Source organism: Apodemus sylvaticus, chromosome 22 (assembly GCF_947179515.1).
Source record: "Apodemus sylvaticus chromosome 22, mApoSyl1.1, whole genome shotgun sequence".
NCBI classification, from domain to species: domain Eukaryota; kingdom Metazoa; phylum Chordata; class Mammalia; order Rodentia; family Muridae; genus Apodemus; species Apodemus sylvaticus.
Genome location: NC_067493.1, coordinates 311,965 through 337,042, shown reverse-complemented (window position 1 = coordinate 337,042; position 25,078 = coordinate 311,965). Strand labels below are relative to the sequence as shown.

At 36.8% G+C, this 25,078-nt stretch overlaps 2 protein-coding genes and 1 long non-coding RNA gene across 10 annotated transcripts in view; 1 reads left to right on the top strand and 2 right to left on the bottom strand.

Moving 5' to 3' along the window:
- LOC127673362 (zinc finger protein 431-like) overlaps positions 1 to 25,078 on the top strand; it is a 273,064-nt gene that overhangs the window by 7,434 nt on the left and 240,552 nt on the right. The gene's annotated exons all lie outside the window — the stretch shown is intronic.
- Positions 13,678 to 20,349, bottom strand: LOC127673367 (uncharacterized). 3 transcript variants are annotated; one of them, XR_007975140.1, is made up of 5 exons: positions 19,620 to 20,349; positions 15,506 to 19,369; positions 15,204 to 15,331; positions 14,934 to 14,994; positions 13,678 to 13,857 (listed from the first exon to the last, which is right to left on the bottom strand). It is a non-coding gene; the product is annotated as an uncharacterized LOC127673367 (long non-coding RNA). The 3 variants fall into 3 exon arrangements; XR_007975141.1 differs by having other exon boundaries at positions 15,506 to 18,480; XR_007975142.1 differs by having other exon boundaries at positions 15,506 to 15,646; positions 19,620 to 20,327.
- The window catches only part of LOC127673181 (uncharacterized), a 108,619-nt gene continuing 104,764 nt past the window's right edge, over positions 21,224 to 25,078 (bottom strand). The window contains exons 8-9 of the mRNA XM_052168791.1: positions 24,203 to 24,309; positions 21,224 to 21,903 (exon numbers count right to left, since the gene is read on the bottom strand). Of these exons, the coding sequence (XP_052024751.1) occupies positions 21,882 to 21,903; positions 24,203 to 24,309 (129 nt within the window). The 3' untranslated portion in view covers positions 21,224 to 21,881. The remainder of the gene's footprint in view (positions 21,904 to 24,202; positions 24,310 to 25,078) is intronic.

Below are 25,078 nucleotides of genomic sequence, written 5' to 3'. Positions count from 1 at the left end.
TAGAAATATTTTGTGTCAAAACTAAAGATTTACATGGATATTATTCAGGAAAAAATTGAAAAAAATATAGGAAATAGTGTTAAGTTTTGCGATTTTCTTGAACAATAATACAGATCAATTGGATGATATAAACTATTCAAAGTTAATTGATTGCAAATTATAAACATTTTCTGATAAACTTGAAAATGTAAAGGGAAACATTTCTGATAAACTGAAGAAATATAGAGAACAATATTGAAATTTAAGATTATAATGGAAAATAATATTGATCAATTGGTTGACATTTGGACAATAATTGAGGAAGAAAGTATAAATATTTTCTGATAGATTTGAAGAAACGTGGAAAATAAAAGTGATGAAATACACAGGAAAACATGTTAAAAATTGAAGATTATCATAGAAAATTATACAATTATATTTGTACTCAGAAAAATATTTCTAAATTAACTTAAAGTGGAATTATAAATATTTCCTGACACAATTAGAAATTTACGTGGAAAACATTTCTGACAAAACTAAAGAAATATATAGAAAGATACATTCAATTTCACAACTTTCAGGGAAAATTATACAAATAAATGGTAGATATAAAAACATTGCTAATATAATTGAAAGGGGAAGTAAAGCGTTTTCTCATAAAACTAAAGATAAATGGAAAATATTTTAATAAATTGAAAAAACAGAAATACATGTTAAAATGGATGTTTTTCATTGAAAATTATTCAGATAAAATGGTAGACATAAAAACTTTTCTAAATTAATTGGAAATGAAGTAGAAATATTTTGTGAAAAAATAGAATATTTATGTGGAAAGTATGCTTGGTAAACTAGAAAAAGGTATTAAATTTGACGTTTTTTATGGAAATTAATATCAATAAATTGACATCAAAATCATTTCTAAATTAATTGAAAGTGGAATTATAAACATTTTCTGATAAAATTAAGATTATTATGCAAAATAATATGGATATATTGGTTGAATTGAAAATATTTCTAAATTAACTGAAGGAGGAAATATACATTTTTGATAAAATGGATGATTTAAGTGGAAAATATTTCAGATAAAATGGAAGAAATGCACAGAAAAACTGATGATTTCATGGCACATTATTCAGATAAAATGGTATACATAAAATCATGGCTAAAATAATAGAAAAGTAACATCAAAAATATTTATGAAAACTGAAGAAAAATTGAAGAAATATCAGGAAAAATTAAAATTGAAGATCATCATGGAATATCATACAGATAAAACGGTAGGCATAAAAATATTTCTAAATTAATTGAAAGTTGACTTATAAGTATTTACTGAAACTATTACAGAATTAGATGGAAATTAAATCAGAAAAAATGAAGAAATACATCGAAAAACAAATTAAAATACACTATTGTCTCAGGAAATTATACAGATAAAATGGTAGACATAAAAACCATTGCTAAATTAGTTGACAAATGAAGTAGAATCACTTTATTATACAATTGAAGATTTACCTAGAAAATACTTATGATAAGTTGAAGACATTTATGGGAAAATATGTTAAAATAGAAGAATATCATAGAAAATTATACAGATAAAATGAAAGGCATAAAAATATTTCAAAATTAATTGAAAGTAGAATTATAAATATTTACTGACACAAGTAGAGATTTACATGGAAAATATCTCAGATAAAATTGATGAAATATATCAAAAACATGTTAAAATTTCTGAATTCAAGGAAAATTATACAGATAAAATGGTAAAAATAAAAATCATTGCTAAATTAATTCAAAAAAAGAAAAAAATATGATAAATTTAAAGATTTTCATGAAAAATTATACAGATAAAATTGTAGACAAAAAAGCAATAGTAAATTGATTGAAAGTGAAATAATAAACATTATATATCAAAATGCAACATTTCCATGGAGAGTGTGTCTGATAAAATGGAAGAAATATGTAGAAAATCATGTTAAAATTGTCAATTGTCATGGAAAATTATACTGACAAAAATGTAGGCATAAATATTTTACTAAATTAATTGAAAAATAAACAAAAATCATTGTATGAAAAATTGAAGATTAAAAAGGAACGTATTTTTAAGTGTTAAAAGTGACCATTTTCATGGATAATAATAGCGAAACATTTGTTGATTCAAAACACATTTCTAAATAAATTGAAGGAGGAAGGACACACATTATCTGATAAAATGAAAGATACATGTAAAATAGTTCTGATAAAATTGAAGAAATATCATGAGAAAATGTTTTAAAATTGACAAATTGAAAATATTTCTACTTACCACTGCAGTTAATTTAGTTTTTTCTATATATTTCTTTAATTTAATCAGAAATATTTTCCATGGACCTATTCAATTTTACCAGAAAACTTCTACTTACCAATCAATTAATTTAGAAATCGTTAATATGTCTTTAATTTCATGTGTATTATTTTCCAGGACCAGCAGTCTCAAGTAAACTGGAATGCCTAGATCTCTCAGACACTGGAACACCAACCAGGCAGTATACACCAGCTGATATGAGGCCCATATACAGCAGAGGACTAACAGGTCTGACTCAGTCAGAGAAGGCGCACCTATTCCTCAAGAGACTGGAGGCCCCAGGAAATGGGGAGGTTTGGTAGGGTGAGGGATGTGGGTGGGGTGGCGCCACCTTGTGGAGAAGGGGAGAAGTTATTGGATGTGGAACAGTCAGAAGGTAGGCCGCGAGGGGAAATAAAACCTGGCCTATAAAACAAAGGATTAAAGTAAGAAAATTAAAACAGGAAAAAAGAGAAACATTAATTCAATTGGACTGAATCTTGGGATATGTGCAGAGAGTGAAGATGTGCTTCCATCGTGTTGTTTATTTTTCTCTATGAAATGCATTTTTGGAAAGAATTATAGGTTAATGTTTTTATGTGCCTGGGCATTCAGTTCAGCTGTGCAGAGAATGCACTGCCCATTCTGAACATCTGAGTTCTGTTCCTCTATCCATGTCAGGTTTTTCAGAGCTGTCTCTGTGTCTAACTCAAGGGTCAATGAATGCCTCTCACTTGCAGCTACACTTGTATGCACTTAAAAGCACCTGTGTACCTATAGCAAACACATACACATAAGTAAAATAATATAAACATTTTGTTAAAATTTTGTTAAATTTATTGTTCTAAATAGGGTTGATTATGACTCCTTTTATTAGAAATAATTTTATAATTCATTTCACAATAATTTTGAGCAAGTATTATGTGAAAATGTATGGTTTTTAGCAGACACCTCCTAGGGTTATATAACTCACTTATTATATAATCCTGGTGATGGATTCACTTTATCATATTTAGTATTAATGAATATAGCTGCTTAGCCATGGCTGGCCACAAGTGTCCTTTAAAGACATTGATATCTTTATAAATGATTACAAGATAAATCTACCAATCTCCCTTTTTTATGTAGGGAGCAATTTTTGTAAACAAATGATCTTTTGAGTACTACTGGTTCTGTAGTTGACAACATAATTTTAATAATTTTGACTAACTGTGCAATAACATTTACCTCATTACATTGCAGCAACTGTGTGTGTATTAAAATATAAAATATAAGAGTCCTCACAATCTATAAATCATGAGTAAAAAATTATCCACAAATTCATAGATATAAAATCATGTGAATTTTTAAAATGTGGTATCTTGCTCATCAATAAAATCTTTGGTCATTTCGTTATCTGTTTATTTTTAATGTTACAAGTAATCATTTGTCCTCTTCATTAATTAGACAGAGACCTTGAATCTTGAATACCACCATCCAACTACTACAGTCCAGTTGACCTGTTGCCAATTTCTTTTCTCTAGCATCTCCTGCACTTAAATGGTGACTAGAAAATATTTAGGGACACAAAATTAAATATGAAAAAAATAAGTAAATGTTATTAAAATTCAAGGTTGGAATATAATATAAATGAAATTTCAGAGGAGATCAGTTACTATAATAAAGTTGTGTAGACTTCCTTTAAACTCCAGTTTAAATAAATATATTTTTTTCTTTTTGGAGTGACATCTTCCGTGAATTTCCAATGAATAGAATGTGGATGTTACTGAAGAATGTGTCTCTCTTTTTTTAAATATTTTTATTTTCTATATTCTTTATTTACATTCCAAATGATTTCCCCTTTCCGGGATCCCCCCTCCCCATATGTCCCATAAATCTTCTTCTCTCCATCCATTCTCCAATCACCTCCCTCCATTTTCTCTGTCCTTATATTCCCCTCCAATGCTAGATCAATCCTTTCCAGAATCAGGACCTTCTCCATACTTCTTCATGGGCGTCATTTGTTATGCAATTTGTGCCTTGAGTATTCAGGACTTATGGGCTATTTAATATCCACTTATCAGAGATTGCATTCCATGTGTATTCTTTTGTGACTGGGTTACCTCACTTAGGATGATATTTTCCAGATCAAACCATTTGCCTACAATTTTTGTGAATTCATTGTTTCTAATTGCTGAGTAGTATTCCATTGTGTGAATTTACCACATTTTCTGTATCTATTCCTCCTTTGAGGGGCATCTGGGTTCTTTAAGAATGTGTCTCTTAAAGGGACGTTGTTAATGATCAGATTTGTATATTTGTATGAAGACTTACTTAGGGAAGTGATAGTATTTGTTGATGTTGATGCATTTTAGATCCATTCTGCATCAAATTATGAGAGCAGAGTTGATGAATGTTATGGATTTAATACAACCACAAACACTCAATTGTCTTTTTGGGAATGTCACTGTCTTGGGAGCAGGTGGCTCCCATTCCATCCTTCCAGAATTTTCTGAGTAAAGGACCTCACTCAGAACTGCACACCAAGGGCATGCTCTGAGAAAAAAATAGCTACATGCCTATATCAGTAGTTTTAACAATCCCTTCCATACTTACATTATAATAGCATATTCACATATCTACAATCTTCTTTGTTTTATTCTGTATATTTTAATTCTTCAGTCTTTATTATTTTAACTTACGTTGTTATCCCCCCTGCTTATTTGACCCCTGACACTTCCTCTTCACATACCTCCTCTCCCATCTCCAAGAGCATATCCACGACTCATAACTCTCAGACCTTCCCAATTCCTGTGTCCTACCAATTCTCAGGGGGTCAATGTGTCTTCTCTCACTGAGGTCAAACCAGGCCATCCTATGCCATGTATGTGAGGGCCTCATATCAGCTGGTTTATGCTGCGTGGTTAGTGGCATAGTGTGTGAGAGATCTTGGTTGTCTGGGGTAGTTGAGATTGTTGGTCTTCCTAAGGGTCACCCTATCCGTCAGACTATTCCAGCTATTCCATAATTCAACCACTGAGTTCCACAGCTTCTACACATTGTTCGACATAATATTTTGTACTTGAGAGCAGAAGAAGAAATTTTCTGCCTCACACTATGGCCAATATATTGAAGAATAGGTGAAAAAACATGCAGTACTCTGTCATATATGTGCCACTACTGGAAATTGTGATCTGTTTTCAACTTTGTAGATTCTTTAGTTAATTTGTTTATTTGATATGTTAGGTGGTTTGTATTTGTAGCTATGTCTGTTCTGGAACTCACTTTCTCTACAAGGTCATAAGTACAACTGTCTTATCAAATTTTCTTGGAAGATACCAGGTGAAAAATATCCAAAACAGCAAAATGATCAATAAATTCGTAATAAGGATTTGAGAATTTTATTTCTTCCAGAGTAAACAAAGCAAGTGAATGGGTGAAGACTTTATGGAGAAAGTTCACAAGATCGGCAGATATGATACTTCTAGTCATCACTAGAGGAGCCAGTGAGAGTGATTTCAAAACTAGATACATGAACTGTAATATAATAATTGATATATGCCAATGTTTGACAGAATTCCTAAATTATTTATTCAAAAATATGTTTTCTCCCTGACCTTTTGGATAGAATTTCTGTCTGGTCTTATTAAAATGATGTAGATCTTGGGCACAAAGATGCATCCAAGCATCCCTGCACTGGATGCCAAGATGGAGAAGATCTCCACAGCAACCATGACCTTGCCCTTGGTGCTATGGTAGACAGGGAGGAAAGTGACCCAGACACTGCAGAACACTAGCAGGCTGAAGGTCAAGTACTTGGCTTCGTTGAATGTGTCAGGCAGATTCCTTGCAAAGAAAGCAACAGTGAAGCTTCCAAGGGCCAGACAGGCTAAATATCCTAGGACACAGTAGAATGCAGTAACTGAGCCCTTGTTGCAAACAATGATGATGTAGCCATACTCAGAATGTTCATCAATATCAACAAAGGGAGAGAGAAACTGCTAGGCATATTGCACACAGAATACATTGGAATCGGGAACATATGGGAATAATGTAGTTGGATGTCCCAGATACAAGGATGTGTCTCAATCTTCTTCAGGGTGTCTGTGACTTTGAAAGCCAGAACTACAGTGATTGTTTTGGCCAGAACTGCGGAAACAGCAACAGTAAATACAATTCCAGATATGATTTGTTGCAAGATACAGGTCACTCTGTTAGGATGGCCAATGCAGAAAAAGGAGCACAGAAAACAGAACATGAGCGACATGAGTAATAGGTAGCTGAGGATTCTGTTATTGGCCCTCGCATTAGGAGTGTTATGGTGCTTTACAAAGACCCAACGTACCACAGCTGTGAATGCAGAGAAACAGAAGGCTATTAAGGCAATAGCCATCCCCAATGGGTCTTCATAGCTTAGAAATATCACACCTTTCTGAATGCATTTGTCGTATTCTGTGTTCATATACTGGTACTTTGCCCTGTCCCAATGCCCCACTGTCCAATCACAATGCTCCATAGTCCCATCAGAGTACCCGACTGTCCCATCAGAAACTAAACAGGGACACAATGAAACTAACTGAAGCTTTGGACGAATTAGATTTTATATATATATATATATATATATATATATATATATATATATATATGTCAGGAGCATCTACATATAGATATATATAGGATAGAATGTTATATATATATAGATAACATTATATATATTCTACATAGACATATATGTAGAATATATATAACATTCTATCCTAAAGCAAAAGAATATACCTTTTACTCAGCACCTCATGGTACCTTCTCCAAAATCGACCATATAATTAATTGGTCACAAGACAGACCTCAACAAATATAAGAAGATCGAACTAATCCCATGCCTCCTATCAGATCACTATGGAGTAAAAGTGGTCTTCAACAGCAACAAAAACAACAGAAAGCCCACATACATATGGAAACTGAACAATACTCTACTCAATGATACCTTGGTCAAGGAAGAAATAAAGAAAGAAATCAGAGACTCTTTAGAACACAATGAAAATGAAGACACAACATACCCACATCTATGGGACACAATGAAAGCAGTGCTAAGAGGAAAACTCATAGCCCTGAGTGCCTCCAAAAAGAAAATGGAGAGAGCATACACTACCAGCTTAATGACACACCTGAAAGCCCTGGAACAAAAAGAAGCTATTTCACCCAGGAGGAGTAGAAGGCAGGAAATCATCAAACTCAGGGCTGAAATCAATCAAGTAGAAACAAAGAGAACCATACAAAGAATCAACAAAACCAGGAGCTGGTTCTTTGAGAAAATCAACAAGATAGATAAACCCTTAGCGAGACTAATCAAAGGGTACAGAGACAGTATCCAGATTAACAAACTTAGAAATGAAAAGGGAGATATAACAACAGAAACTGAGGAAATTCAACAAATCATTAGATCCTACTACAAAAGCCTATACTCAACACAACTGGAGAATCTGGAGGAAATGCACAATTTCCTAGACAGATATCCGACACCAAAACTAAATCAGGATCAAATATATCAACTAAACAGTCCCATAAATGCATAAATACACAAATGCATAAGTGAATGAAACCATGAATACATAAATACATAATCATCACTGTGGGCATCAGGGACAGGGGACGTGGGCTGTGCTCAGCACGACTGGGCATCATTGTGTGCATCACTGACAGGGGATGTGGGCGGGGCTCAGAGCAAATGGAGGTTACTGACAGAGGAGGTGGAGTGGTCAGCGCGAATGTCTGTCACTGTGGGCGGGAACCACAGGAAGCAGCCCTTAATGCTATGTGCAGGGGACGCCCAGGCCCCGCCCCTAAGACAAGCTCCCTAAGCAGGAAGCCCTGTGACCCACCTGACTCGGCCTCTCAGAGACACGCCCACAGTGCAAAACACGCCTCCTGCAGGCCCTGCCCCTCTCTATGGTTTCTGTGACTGAGCCGGTTCCCTTTTCTTAACGTATAATTTTGGGATATGGTAGGTTCCCCGACTACGGTATTTCCAAGCTCTCCATGCTCGCGCAGGGTCAGATGATTCACTGGGTCAGTGGCACGCCGGGCGGTCAGGGGCGGACTCGTGGGTGGGGACTCATGTGAGTGACAGGTCGGCCTGGCAGGAGCATGACATCACCTGTCAGTCAAGACTGGAAAAAGAAAGCAGGGAACCACACAGGTGCTCAAAACCAGAAGTCGCATCTCCTGCACACCCCATGTGTCAGGAGCATCTTGGGACCTAGTCCAGACAGATGTTGGTGACTCCGGGGTTTCTGCCGCTGCCCCGAGGCATCCTGGGAACACAGCGGGAGCTCCAGGTGGCCGGGGCTGCACGCGGAAGTTGTGCGCTCATATCCATTTAGCTACCTGTCTGACCCGCTGAGTCCCGCCCTCCGTGTCAGTCACTTCAGTGACTTCATCCTCAGTCCAGTCTCCGCCCTGCCCACTCTCAGTCTGGTTTACCTCCCGCCCCTTCCCTGTCCCCACTTCCTGCCCATCCAGTTCCAGGCCTGACCCAGGGGTCCAGGCTGATCGGAAAGCCTGGGGCGGGGATGAAAATTAAGTAACAGACCAGGGTGTAGCAAGTGAGTGACAGGCGATCTGGATCCCGCTCTGAGGAGGACTGACTGATGTTCCTGCGATGGGTGTGACTTCACCCAGACCCAACCCCTCGCTGAGGACACCCTATTGTGACCACGCCCCTCTGTTACAGCAGGGTGACCCTGCCCCTGTAAGTGACATTGTCCAGCCCATCAATTACACGCAGGCCACACCAATTTTTCATGTGACTGCTCATTACCATAGGATGCCTAATTAGCATAGCAATTCATTATGAAGTGCAAGGCCAGTCCCATCATTAGCATAGCAGTCCACCCTGGATGACCACGCCCTGCCCTCCCCTCATTAGAATGAAATCAGCAACCAGGCTCTCATTAGCATGTCCCCCGCCCTCCCGCCCATCAATTAGTAAAGATATATTTTGCATGGTTACTATTGTACCATTATTATTTTACAAGAAATTATTCAATTTTAACACTTGTTAATATATTTATTGAATTTTATTAAGAAATGTTTCTACTGATCACTTCAATTATTTTAGAAATGCTTAATATGTATACCATTTTATCTGTATTATTATCCATGAAAATCTAAGAAATTTTTGTATATATTTCTTTAATTTTATCAGAATATATTCGATGTACATCTTCCATTTTATGAAAAAAGTTTCTACTTAATTTTGTAAATAGTTTTGAAACGTTTTCTGTCTACCATTTTATCTATATAATTTTCCATGAAAATCTTCAATTTTAACACATTTTTCTATAGTTCCTCGATTTTAACAGAAATATTTTCTATCAAAATCTTCAATATTATTAGATTTTTCTACTGGCTTTGTCAATTAGTAAATATATATTTTGTATGTTAATGATTTTACCATTATTGTTTTCCAAGAAATCCTATAATTTTAAAACATTTTTCTATATATTTTTCAACTTTATCAATGATAGTTCCATGAATATCTTAAATTATATCAGAAAATATTTTTACTTACCATTTTAATTGGTTTAGAAATGATCAACCACTGTTCTGTATTATTTTCCATGAAAATAGTCAATCTTAACACTTTTCAAATTTGTAAAAAATACTGTCCATCAAAATGTTCAATTTTATCTGAAAGTATTTCTACTACACTTTTTAATTGATTTCGACATGTTTTCTATGTTTATCATTTTTTATATTATTTCCATGAAAATCTTCTATTTTAACAATGTTTTTCTAGATTTCTTTAGATGGTGGACATCAAAGGAAGGAAAGATCCCTGGTCCTGGAAAGGCTCGATGCTGCAGTATAGAGGATACCAGGACAGGGAAGCAGGAGAGGGTTGATTGGGGAGCTGGGGTAGGGGAATTGGCTTTTGGGATTTTTGGGGAGGGGGAAAGAGGAAAGGGGAAATCATTTAAAATATAAATAAAGAACATGCCTAATAAAAATAATTTTGTAAAAAATATTTTCCATTAAAATCTAATTATTAGAATTTTTTTCTATATGCTTGGTCAATTAGAAAAGATATTTTGTATTTTTGTTACTTTACAATTATTGTTTTCCAACAAATTCTACAATTTTAATGCTTGTTTCCATAAATTTCTTTAACTGTATCAATATTTTCCATGAAAATCTTCAATTTCATCAGAAAAGATTTCTATTTACCACTATAATGAATATGTCTAACATATTATCTATAAAATTTTCCTTGAATATCTTCAATCCTATCACTATTTTGTATATATTTTCTTCAAATTTATTGGAAATATTTCCAATCAAAATCTTCAATTTCATCACAAAATGATTCTACTTAACTCTTTAATTAATTTAGAATTTTTTTCTTTTTTTTTTAAAAGATTTATTTATTATTATATGTAAGTACACTGTAGTAGTTGTCTTCAGACACTCCAGAAGAGGGTGTCAGATCTTCTTACAGATGATTGTGAGCCACCATGTGGTTTCTAGGATTTGTACTCAGGAAATTTGGAAGAGAAGTCAGTGCTCTTAACTGCTGAGCCATCTCTCCAGCCTGAATGTTTTTTTTTTTTTCTATTTCTACCATTTTATCTATATTTTTTCTATTTAAATCAATTTTAACACTTTTTCTAGAGTTCTTTAATTTTATCAGACATATTTTCCATCAAAACCTTCAAAGTTATCAGAAAATTTTCCTATGATTGGTCATTTAGTAAAAGTAATTCTTCAGTATTTGATTTTTAACTGTATTATTTTCTAACAAATTGATTTATTTCAACACTTTCAATATATTTCTTCAATTTTGTCAAAATATTTCCTTGTAAATTTTCAATTTTATCAGAAAATGTTTCTACTTCCTCTTTAATTATTTTACAAAAGTTTTCTATGTCAATCATTTTATCAGTATTATTTGTGGTCTCGGAAGCTAAGTTCTTCCCTGTGCAGATGTTAACAAGCCTGGAGAGGCCATCTGTTTGGTCACCATTAGCCTGTGTAGGGAGGCAATCAAAACACCTGGCAGATCAGATAACCAAATCTCTACAGGATAGTGGGAGGCTTAAATCCATAGAGCAGGCATTTTAAGCCTGTGCCAAAGTCTTTTGTGTCTCACTGGATTCCAAAAGCACTCTCTTTTCGTTGGGCCTCAGCCTGATCTGTCCACACTCTATGCCTTCTCACTCTGGAAGTTCACATGGGTTCCTCTAGCTACAGAGGCTGGGGTATGCCACAAACTCCTTTCCACCAACAACTGTTATCAAGAAGCAGGAAAATTAAAAGGAGAATCTGACCACTCACCTGATACCAACTGAGAGAAATGAGCTGCGAGATTGACTGGAATTTATCACTGATGGACACTTGAACTATAGCTCTTCACTCTTTCAAATCCCATTGTGACGTTCTTGGGTCTGCAATGTCCTGCTCATCTTATATTTTTTTAAGGTCTGTTGTTCTAAGTAGGTGCACCTCCAAGATGTCACTATTGCCAATCTCATATCCATAATGCTTCTCCATGGAAGAATGTAACTTGGTAAAATTTGGAAACCCTTTGGAGTGTATAAAGTTGTCTTCTTTTTGGTGCTAATCCCTACATTAACTTGCAGTTTCTGACTGATTTTGCTCCTGAGAGCAGAGAGGGATGGACTGGATCCCCAAATCCTACTTAGTTACCACACGCATCCAGGGCATCCTACAGTTAGATACAGAGCCTTTGTCTGCCTAGTGTCAGGAAATCATGCTTTATAATCACCATAATTTGACAGTACACATGATCCAGGATATCACACCCCATGGTGTGTGTTCTTTGAGGACCACCCTGTGCTGATGTGATATTTTAGGCCAGTGGTCATGAGAATCTACACTCCTAGGGAAACATCCTACCACAGGACATATTGCTTCTATGAGAAGCTGAAGCTAGGTCAGGAGCAGGTAATATCACATCTGCAGAGATTAGAGAATGAGAATAAAGAAACGGCGAAGAACCAATAAAAGCTCAAGAAGAAGAAATGCTTCTACTGCTAAGTGCATCTCATGGAGCCCACCAGTTAGTTGTGGATGGTTGTTTCTGCCTTTGTTTTGAACTGCAGATTCTGTAGCCCTTATTTTATCCCTTCTGCATCTTGCCCATAAGACAACATTTTGGCTTTTAGACTATGTTTTGGTAAATGTGAAAGAGACTCTTGTCCCTCCCTTCATGGTCTTGTCAGCCTCATGAGCCATGATTTTATATATATATATATATATATATATATATAAATGTCAGCTCTGGATTTAGATAGGGTTTACAGAGCTGATTCTTATGGAACATGAATAGAGGACCACCCTGTGCTGATGTGATATTTTAGGCCAGTATTCATGAGAATCTACACTCCTAGGGAAACATCCTACCACAGGACATATTGCTTCTATGAGAAGCTGAAGCTAGGTCAGGAGCAGGTAATATCGCATCTGCAGAGATTAGAGAATGAGAATAAAGAAACGGCGAAGAACCAATAAAAGCTCAAGAAGAAGAAATGCTTCTACTGCTAAGTGCATCTCATGGAACATGAATAGAGAATATTCTCCCTTTAGGTCTCCTGTTCTATCTTGAGAATATTTAGCCCCTACACAGGTTTTGTGGTTTTCTCATTACCCTTGTCAGTCAGTGATAGCTGGACATGCTTCCTTCTTTTGGTGAAATGAGTATATGTATTGTTAATGGTCTTGGAAATGAGCTTATTTCCCCCCCCCCTTTTTTTTTTTTGGTCTTCATGGATTCCTTCCTCTGCTCTGGATGTGTTCTTACAACTCAACCATTCCTTTACCTGATCATTTGATCATTTGATCCAAGGAGTTTTACAAGCTCTTAATCTAAGTTTTGGTCTTCATAAAAATATATCTATATATTCATCTACATATATTTTATACACACACACACACACACACACACACACACACACACACATATGATGGAAATCCTGGTAGGTCTTGTGAGGAGACTGGGGGCTAGAGTGATTTAAGTCTCTATGCATACACTCCTAGGGCATTGTACATGCCATCCAAATACTCTACCAATGACTTGCAGGTCTGGGATCCCATTTATCTTCTACAAATTTACAGGGCTGATTCAATGAAGGCATATGGCTTGGAATTTGGCCATTCATAGATTGGCCGTCATAGAGGATGGCTGAAAGAAAGCTGTCAAGATTGGCTATGTTTAGCTACTTCATAGAGAAGCTAGACTCCATAGTGTGTAATAAGGTCATTTCAGTCTGGGAAAGTCTGATCTGATATGAAACTATTCTATACTAGTTTAACTAGAGAAATATAACTGAAGGGGATCAAAGCAATATGAATCAGAAAGGAGTATGTAAAATTATATTTATTTGAAGATGATATGCTCTTATGCATAAGTGAACCAATTATTTCCCAAAGGCAATTCCTGAACTGAAGAACACTTTCAAGAATATGTGACTCTATGTCTTTGGAGTTGACTGGGTCTTGCAAAGGCTTTACCACATTGATTGCACTCATAGATTTTCTCTCCATTATGACTTCTTACATGCCTGCAAAGATAATTAGCATAAGAGAAATCATTACCATAATCATTACTCTGATCAATCAGGTAATCAGTTTGAATTAAGTTTACAATTTTGTCTAATGGTAAAGAAGGAACAGATCTTAAAGTTTTAGCACTTTGTATGATCATGGTGTTCTGTCTCATTATGAGTTGTTCAAGACACCTGTGATGGTTATAACATGGCTTATATTTATGACATCCTCATTTTATATGGGAATTTTATATGATATATCTCAGCATTCTGAAGAAAGTTTGACCAACTCTGATCTTTATAACACTGATTGCTTTCATAATTTTTCCTGGATTGTGAATACAAGTTTTTTAACTTTGAACCAGGATACACGGAAGAATTTCCAATGTCCTAGTACCCATAAAGTTGTTCTACGCTATGAGTTTGGGAACGTTACCCATAAAACTAGAAGGCCAATTAATTGCAAATGTCTATCATATTCCTAATGTCTATCAAAGGCATAATACTACATATCTTCTCATCATTTCAGAACAAAAATCTTATGTTGTTTCTTTCATATCCCTATGCTTACATGGTTTTCATCCATTGTGACACATGATATACCTAATAAAAAATGAAAGTCAAGTGAAAGGAGTACACATTGCATTCATACTGTTTGAATATTTTTCTCATAATATGTGCAATATAGATTAATGTTTCTCCACAACAACATTCCTGATTCTCATAAAAAGCCCTCTCACCAAACTGAACAATATGACAGACAAGAATATGAGCATCACCAATTTTACTATGGACTATTTGATTATTAAAATGTTTAGGATATAAAATTATCACTACTCAGTGTGTAATATCTAAGTACTATGAGACTATACATATTGGCAGGTACACAGCATAGCACTAATGGAGCTACATATCAAATGGAAACATTAATCAAATATCGGACCTTGAGGTACCTGGTTTTGTAATCAGATTATAATCATAGCTACACTTAAAGGACTGTTATTTCACACCCTTGATTTTTGGTGGAGATTCCAGAAGATATTAAAATTTTCTCACAGGCAAATATGTAACAGTTTGCACATGAAAATTACCTTTCAGGTCTTCTTCTACTTTGACAATGTTCTTCAAGATTATGGTCTTCCCAATTATAGCCTAAAACACAGTACAAGAAAATGATTGATATACTATTGGAAATTAGTTAAAATTCAAGGTACTGTGAATTTTCACTGCACTGTAAATGTTACAGTGAATATTCACTGAAACTGAATTTTTCAGTTCATTCTTCATAATTCACAATTAAAATAGTAGAACATCATCAATAACCAAGAAACATTTTTTCCTTTAGAAAATAACAGTCTTACCTACAGCTTTGAGGTTCAAGTAAGTTTCCAACATCACACCTTTGTAGAGTTTCTTCTGGGAAAGATCCAGCAAATTCCACTCTCTTCCTCAGTGAAGTTCACATGAGAATCATCAAAAGGTACTGCCTCTTAAATGTCACATACATGTGTACAACAGAAAGCATCATATTAATATCACTCTAAAGGAAATATATGCTTCCTTGAAAACATATTCACAAAAATTTGTGTATTAGTTTGGGTTCTATAGAGTCACAGAACGTATGGATAGTCTTATATAGTTAGGGAATTTGTCGATGACTTACAGTCTATAGTCCAACTCCCCAACAATGGTCAGCAGCAGCTGTGGATGGAAGTCCAAGGATCTAGCAGTTGCTCAGTTCCACGAGGCAAGCAGGCAAGGAAGAGTGAGAGAGAATCTTCCTTCTTCCAGTGTCCTTATATATCTCCAGTAGATGGTGTAGCCCAGATTAAAGGCTGTAGGTCTCCAACAGAGGGTGTAGCCCATATTATTGGCATGGGGGTCTCCAGCAGAGGGTGTGTCCCAGAATAAAGGAGTGTGCATCCATGCCTTTAATCCCAAATGATCTTGAACTCGAAGATCTCCTTGTCTTAGTTACTATGCTTCAAGATCTCCATACCAAGATCCAGGTCAGAAACTTATGTCTCTGAGCCTTCAAATTAGGATCATAGGTGAGCCTTCCAATTCTAGACTGTAGTTCCTTCCAGATATAGTCAAGTTGACAACCAGGAATAGCCACTACAATCCACCCCTTGTCAACTTGACACAAATAATATCTCATGTCCACATGAAACGATAAGAAGATTGTGAATAAGACTAACATGATTTATCTATTCCTCCTACAATCGCAAACACATTTGTAAATTTACAATGGGGAAATGTCCCTTGGGAACATTCTTTTAATGTTTCAATGCCAATTGATGTTAAAGGGATTGGAAGAAAGACAAATGTATCCTTAACAAAATAAAATAGAAGCATTCATATTACTTATAATCCTTGTTTCTGCATCTGGTTACATAGCCTTAGCTGGTAATTATAATTACCTTCCTCTGCTACCCATTCTGTATTTCCTTCACCTTCACCAAGCACCTCAGCGGGTCTTGGTTCTTTTCCTGGAGGATGGACCCATACCTTCATTCCTGATGGGTCTGTGTCCTTTGTCATCCTGCTTGGGTTAAGTTGTAGTTTCCCATTGACTTTAATCACAGGACATGGTAGTACTAAGAGACGCCCTAGGGGATCTCCTGCACTCCAGACATAATCCTGCTTACCTCCATTGTGGAGAGGCAATCCAATGTCCCCATGGTAATCTGGATCTATCACCATTCCTAACACTGTTTGTCCTTTCTTAGCCAGTTGGTTAAAGGGCATTAGAAGCCCAAAACGGTCAGGGAGAAGTCTGAGCTTCCAGTTCAATGGAATGTTTTTTGTGACTCCTGTTAGGAACACTCCTTCCTCTGGAAAAAAAACTTCTAGGCCAGCAGAATCTAAAGTTGTGGAGACAGGAAGCAAAAATTTTCCTAGAGGGTCACTAGGAGTGATAGTGAGTGGAACTATTCCCTTTTCCACCACTTGATTCCTGGACCCGTGGATCCTGGCTATGGGAGAAACTACCATATATTGGTCATTGATTCAAAGCATATACTGCCTTCTGAAGAACTCTGCCCCAGCCCTCCATGCTATTGCCACCTAAATGGCGCTGTAACTGTGTCTTCAAAAGGCCATTCCATCTTTCTATCAGACCAGCTGCTTCAGGATGATGGGGAACATGGTAAGACCAGTGGTAAGACACATTTGCAGAGATGACAGGAAGATAGCACAGTTACTCCAGGGCTCACAGACACCTGCAGCATGGAACACTAGATTCATTTGAATGTGCATGTGAATGCGGTCCCACCCGGACATTCCACAGTGGCTGGGAAGCTGGGCAATCCCAGCAGGCGCTGAAAGTGCTTGCTCGCGTCCCTCCTGCCTCTGCCAAGACCTACAAGCATGTTCAAACTCCAGGCCCACTTTTATTCATGAAAATGAAAGACAGGAAATGACACCACTCCAGGAGACTGGACGCAGGGAGGTCCCAGCGTGACGTCAGCAGCAGGGCCAGTGGTTGCCTAGTGATGGACAGGGAAGCTAACAAGGCACTGCCCTGGGCTGAGATGGAAGGAGGGGGGGGAGGGGAGTGCGGGGGCAGGCCAAAAAGTCACAGCAGAGGCGGGGACAGCATTCCCTGGGTGACAGACAGGGACACTTACTTGGCGCCTGCCCAGGGCTGAGAGGGAAGGACCCAGGGTGCGGGCGGGGTGACTTCAGTGGTGGCACCAGCGGTTGCCAGGAGACAGACAAGGATGCCAACATGGCGCCCGCCTGGGGCTGAGGTAAGGATTCCGTGGTGACACACAGAAACACACACACAGAGACAGTTTGAATCTGAGTGTATTTCGCAGCTCTCAAGCAAGGGATTTTCTACATAAAGAAACTGCACAGCCCAACCCTAACCCCTTACCAACAAATTCAATTTTAACACATTTAATACATGCTTACTATTATACCTTTATTATTTTCCAACAAAGTCTTTAATGTGATCACATTTCCTATATATGTCTTTAATTTAATCAGAAATATTTTCTGTGTAACTCTTCTATTTTACCAGAAAACGATTCTACTTACCACATAATTAATTCAGAAATGTTTAATGTCTACCATTTTACCTGTATTATTTTCCATGAAAATTTTCCATTTTAACACATTTTTTGTATATATTTCTTCAAATTTGTCAGAAATATATTGAATCACAAATCTACAAATTTATTTTCAATGTGCTTGGTCAATTAGCAAAGATTTATTAATTTTCTATGTTTGCTATTGTATTATTATTATTTTACAACAAATTCTTCAACTTTAATACCCTTTTCTATAAATTTCTTCAATTATATCAAAAATAGTATCTATGCAACTTTTCAATTTTAGGAGGAAATATTTCTTACAACTTGAATAATTTTAGAAATGCTTAATTTTTCTACAATTTTTTCTGTATCAATGTTTTGTGAAATTCTACAACTTTAATGCTTTTTCTATACATTTCTTCAATTTTATCAAGAATATTTTCCATCAAAATATTCAATTATTGCCAGGTGGTGGTGATGCATGCCTTTAATGCCAGCACTTGGGAAGCAGAGGTAGGCGGAATTCTGATTTCAAGGCCAGCCTCGTCTACAGAGTGAATTCCAGGACAGCCAGGGCTACACAGAGAAACCCTGTCTGGAAAAAGCCAAAAGAAAAAAAAAAAAAAACTTCAAGTATTCAGAAAGTATTTCTATGTGCTGGTCAATTAGTGAAGATATATTTGTTATGTTTTCTATTTTACCACTGTCATTTGACAACACATTCTTCTTTTTCAACACTTTTTTCTCTATATTTGTTCAATATTTTTAGAAATATTTGATATGTAAATCAACAATTTTATCAGAAAATGTATCTAATTACCCCTTTATTTAGTTAAGAAATGTTTTCTATGTCTTCTATATTATCTATATAATATTCCCAGAAAATCTTCAATTTTAACATTTATGTATATATTTCTTCAATTTAATTAGAAATATATTCAATGCAAATCTTCAATTTTAGGAGAAAGTATGTTAGATGCAAAAAAGTTTAAAGATACTAACAGATTATACAGTTTATGGCATAATAAAAAATAAGACAATGTGTGTATTTTTAATTAACAATTCCAAAACATTGGGGCAGGTGAAGAGAAGACATACACATCCACTGAAAACAGGACACCATCCCACCATATGGCCATATTATATAAGTGTATCATGGTGCTTATCTGGACATGGTTCCTCTACGGTCAAGTGTTTTCAATAAAATTAATTTTATGACTGTGTCTACTGAAAACAACATTTTTGATATTAAAATGATTAATTTTGAGATCATAATTAGGATTTTAACAATCAAGGCCAAAAAAGTCTTTTCCATGAGAATATGAAATTTAAAACAATATGGCCACATAGCGCTTTGCAACTATATCCTTCCCATGCAACGAAGGACTCCAGAGACCAGGCTAGACTTCACTGTCCATGCTCAGTCTGGTGGTCATTATCTCTCTCCAGAAAACACTCATCTCCTGGATAATAGGAGCTGTGATCTGCATAGAGTAATGGGGAATTGTTAGATTTGAGGCATTTAGACCACATTTGGAAGCAGCTGAGTGTGGTATACTGTGGTTAATTTATTTATACAATATGTTGGAAGTGGATGAGGGACAAATGAGAGCTGTTTGGGAAATGGAGAATTAGGACATTTTTTGACAAATTTGGATGTACATCCAGTAGGGAGTGTCTGGTGAGATGAGTCTCTCACAGCCTGACGTATGGAATACAGAGAATATACTATACCTTTTGTTTTCATCTCTCAGTCACAGTGTCAGATCTGAGTCATCTTTTTTTCTTGATCCCTGTCCAGAGGCATCATCTCCAAGCAAGACCGTCCTGAGAAGGTCCCTCCCGTCCTGAATCTCCACATGCTGAAGGTGACCCTGGAACTGCCTTCTAACAAGTTCATGCGGCCAAAGCCTAGGAAGAAAGTGGACATCTCAAGTCTTCTGCTAACAACGTGATGGACTGGCTCTTCTCTCCATCCTGTCCCAGTTCTGCACAGTTAACACATTTGGAAATAAAATACAGCACTTTCCCATTGTTCTGACACTGAGAAATCTCAGTGGCTAAGACCTCTGGCTTTTGAAATGGAGGGGATCAACATTTGTGTCCCAGGAGAGTCTCCCGGGATGGGCACCTCAGCTTCTGTTCAGTAGAGGAACAGCATTAACAGGAAAAAAAGCCTGTTCCCCATGATATAAACAATCCCTTGTCTGAACAGTCTAGTGAATCTGGGAAAGCTCTGGGCATCCCCTGTGATGTCTCTAGTGATGTCACAACACCCACTGCTCTCAGGGCTTTCAATTAGTCCCTAGAGAGTTCACCCATATTTATGCCTGCAAGATGGAGGAGGTGGGGCTGGAGAGATGGCTCAGCGGGTAAGAGCACTGACTGCTCTTCCAAAGGTCATGAGTTCGAATCCCAGCAACCACATGGTGGCTCACAACCATCCATAAAGAGATCTGGCACCTACAGTGTACTTACATATAGTAAATAAATAAATATTAAAAAAAAAAAAAAAGAAAACATTATAAAAAAAAAAGATGGAGGAGGTGTGTACTTTTGAGTGAGAATGGGGAGCTTAGAGAAGTGAGAGAGAGGACGAAGGAAGCTGTCTTTCCATCTCACTGTAAACCAGTGAGGAAGTTGTGGTCCTGGGAAAGGCTCAGTGAGTCATGGAAAGGTGATGTGAAAATTCCTTGAGTAGGCATCTGTGAGCCTAGCTTCCCAGGAGTGGCAATTGTGCCACTGTGAAGTTAATGAATTTTCCTGCTTAACATAATTCTTGAATGGTGAGGATTCTACTACATTTGTTTGTCCATCCCCAAAGACAGGAGCTGGCTAGTCCAAAGCTAGTATACTGTGAATTTTTATATTTTTTATTTTTGTTTTTTATTTTATTTTATATAGTTTTTTATATTTTCCTCTTACTGACCATGGTGGTGTAACCTGGGGACATAAGGAGACCATAAAGAATCAGGTAGGAAATATTTCTCAGTTTATCTTAGTTCACCATTTTACTCCCTTTTGGTTTTTCTAGGTCTAGTGGCTTTCACACTATAGTAACACGGAGAAATATATTCTTATGAGACCCTATAATCTCAGACCTCTTTTGACAACCTTATTCCAGAGAATGATGCCCTGAGCTTTCTGAAACAGCAGATTCAGTGTAAGACATATCTCTAATGCAGCCAGACAACTGTCAGAATCAGAGATTGGATACTTTTTCAAGTTGTGGGTTGTTTTAGACTTTCAGTTGGATACTAACAAAGGAAATAGAAACTTTGATATTCACAGAACCCAACTGATAATCAAAGAATTAATTGCCTACAGACAGACAGACTGGTGTCAGGTATGAACCCTGTACTGGATGTCAAATTCATAAGATAGCTGAGCTGGGTCTTGGCCTTGTGATTTTCCTCTTGTGCCTGTTGAGTTCTGAGGATTTAGACATGCACTACCACAGGGAGCAGCAGGCTGCCTTTCAACTTCCACATCTAATAACAGCTTACAGGAACAATCCTTCCCTGTTGTCTTCTTAAAGAAAAAAAAAAGATGATTGAAAGTACATTGTGACATTTTCTAGAAAGAACATGAACAAGGACTAATGTGTAGCCTATGCCATCGTAATTTTCCATTCCCTTTCAATCATTGGACAGAAATGATAATTAAAGCCACCTTGATGTGGTAAATATTATTTATTTATTTATTACCACACTTGAATCAAAAAGGTACCAAATAGAGCACAAAGGACTTGGTATTTATAATAAGATTTAAACAATTGCAGTTGGACAGACTATTTTGTATAGTTCCTGTTAATAGCTGTGAGATATCATTTTCCATGTTCTACCTAAACTGCTCATACACCAGGCCAGTCCTCCTGGCCAATCCACCTGCCCCATGGCACAGTCTTCTTTCTTCATCTTCTCTCTCCTTCATGGTCTCAACCTCAGACTCCAAGCCTGGGAACTGAAGCACCATCTACTTTTCTTCTCCCCAGCATTAGGCTTTAGGTATCATTATTCTGTAATCATGGAAGGCAGGAAAGAAATGTTGTAATTATATTCCCAATATAACTGCAAAATGTAACTGGCTTTATGGCCACTTGTCCAGAGTCTAGGATCTTGTATTAGAGCATATAAAGTTTACTGATAGTTTTTCTTTCAGACAGAGCATTTTAAAGCTATGAAATAATAGTCCTTTTAGAGAGGGCCACATCAGGATATCTGGATATCCTCTTTTGGTTGAACTAGGGTAACTACAATAATTTGGTTTAACTTAAGTTCAATATTTGATCCAGATCCTTGATTGTATAGTGTGCAGATCTGAGAAATGGCCAGTCAGGACATTTATTGATCATCTAAAATTAATTACCTCTCAATTCTTTCCTAATACCAATCACAGTCAAAGCTGGAAAGCTTTTCACCTCTCTTACAACCCCTTTTTGTACTCTGACTAACCCTGCTTCCAAGTTGGTCTTAGAAATTGATTCTTGCACAGGCACCTCTTCATTTTAAGCCCCAAGAAAAGCCATAGTGGTTGGAGGAACCCACTTAGTGTTTTATTTTTGCTTTTTACTGAACAGTCAAGGAATAGTCTGGAAGTGTTTCAGGAAAAACTTTCCAGCACTGAGCAGCTGCTCAAAGTAACTAAAAGAAGATTGAATGAAAGCTCTTCCCACACATTGCATTCACACTGTTTGACTTTTTGTTTCTCATAGACATTTGATATATGGATTATGGTTTCTTCATGACATCATTCTACACTCTCATAAACTGACCTCTCAATAAACTTAGCAATGTCACTACAAGAATATGAATATCAACTTTACCATGGACTATTAATATTCCTGGGTTTTGGTCATATATTTATCACTATTTAATTTGTAACATCTTATGAGACTATATGGATTAGAAGATTCACCGCATAGCTCTAATGGAACTATAAATCAGATAAAGTTATCTCTAAAGGCATTGGTTCCTTGTCTTCTTTCTTAAGGGAATTCCTTGCAAACATGAATCAGATACCCGACAATGCTGTGCATAGTTTTGAGAGAATATTATAATCACAGCTACATTTAAAGGACTGAACGTTAATATTGTTGCTTTTCTTTAGAGCTTCCAGAAAATATTAAAATTTCAACAGAGGCATTTTTGCATCAATTTGCACATGGAAATTACCTTTCAAGACTTCAAGTCTTATCTGTAATTAAGAGGTCACTCCTTAGGATGCCTAAGTCTGTCAGTGGGAGCTTTGAATGCTCACAAAGCCAGTGACTCTTTGATTTTAGCTGTTCGCCAATGATGGGAATGAACCACTAGGAGGCGCAACTGGACAGGGGGGACTAAGGGCCTTACCCTAGAAGGGGAAATGTCTGCTTCCACAAAGCAGAGTACTCCATTCTCTTTTCTTTTTGACCTTCCTTGTCCGCTGCTTTATTATTAGGCAACATTTAAAATGAGGTTGGAATGAGTCCCTTTCCCTTTTGAAATTTAAATGCCAACAGATCTGAGTTACTTCAAGTCACAGCTATGAAATGTCCTCTTGCTAAGCCTGTGTCCTGGCTTTGTCTAACTTAGCTTGGAGTGTTTGTGTTTGTGTGTGTGTGTGTGTGTGTGCATGTGTGTGTGTTAGTGTTGTTATTGTTTTTGCTGTTGTTGTTTCTTCTCTGTTTCTTAGTATATAATGAATTTGCATGTCTTCCTTGTTTAGGGGCTGTTCTAACTATCTGCTACTCCTGTTTTAGTGTTAAGTATTTCGTAAGGAGCGCAGAGTGCTTGAAACACTTAGTAACAACAACTACAGCACAAACAAGCTATTTCTAAAGACATGAATTAGGAACATTGTCCTGAGTTGTGGAAGCCATGATCCTATCTTTCTGTGGATGTCAGAAGTCCTTCTTCAGGAGGGTAGCTCAGGCTATCTCTCCTCCTTCTCTTCAATCCCCTACCCTTTGCCTCAGACTGCTGGGCCAGATTCTCAGAATCCAGCCTGGGCCTCCCTGGGCTACTTTAGACTTGGCACCAAACCAGAGAATGGAGGTTTTCTGTGTGATTCAGAAACTTCTTCTGGCGTGGGGTGGGACTTTCAAGGAGCCCAAAACAATGCCCAAATGCATTTCTCTTCCTTCCTTCCTTCCTTCCTTCCTTCCTTCCTTCCTTCCTTCCTTCCTTCCTTCCATCCTTTCCTTTCCTTTCCTTTCCTTTCCTTTCCTTTCCTTTCCTTTCCTTTCCAGAGAAAAACTTGACAAGATTCGAGAAGCACTTACAGTCTAAGAATTCAGGGCATGCTGGGATGAGGAGATAGGAGGCCGATTACTGTACCTCATGTCTTCTATGACTTCATCTATCAGCTTCAGCCACACCTCCACCAACTGGTTTGCAGGAATTTTACCTTGGATCCCTGATTTTACAGCCTCTATATTTGATTGCTGAAGAATTAAGAAAGAGGAGAGAGAACTGATAACTCTGCCATTATACTCAAGAAAGTGTTATTTCCAAGGCAGGGTAGAGGGTGGGCATGGGGTCAGGGACATAAAAAGATTTAGTTACAGAAAGCCAGAGGGCTTTGTTTCTCACTCAGTGATATTTACCATAGCTTTGTGCTATTTACCTTTATTCAAAATGCAATCGACACTGATAAGTTTAAGCAATAGCGAAAACCTTATTCCGTCTCTTGACCTTTGGAACTATGTAAATATTTTATGTACTCCAAAAATAAACAGAAAGAAACCATCAGGAATAGGTGAGGGAACCCACAAAAGGATATACGTGGAAATAGTATGGGCTCAGTTATATTTCAGATGGACAGCTGAACTAACCCATGTAACCCATGAAAATAGTACTTTAGCTATTTGTCCTTAGTTTCAGGGCAAAGGAAATCCAAAAGTATCAAACGTGAATCACTGTGAACTTGCTCACAGTGGCTGATGTGTGGAGTTTAAGTTTGAACAAATGAATGAATACAGTTGGGATAGCAGAAACTGGGATCTCACTGAAGGAAAGATAGACTAAGTCCTTGGTGGTAGATTAAAATTGGAGGCACCATTTTGGCCTTCAATATTTTAACAGATATAGAAATAAGTTTATACATATATCTGTGTGTATGTATGTATATGCCCATGCATATGAGTGTGACCATGAACTTCTTGGCCACAAGGCCTATAAGCAACAGTATAGTAACCATGAGCACTCTAGTAC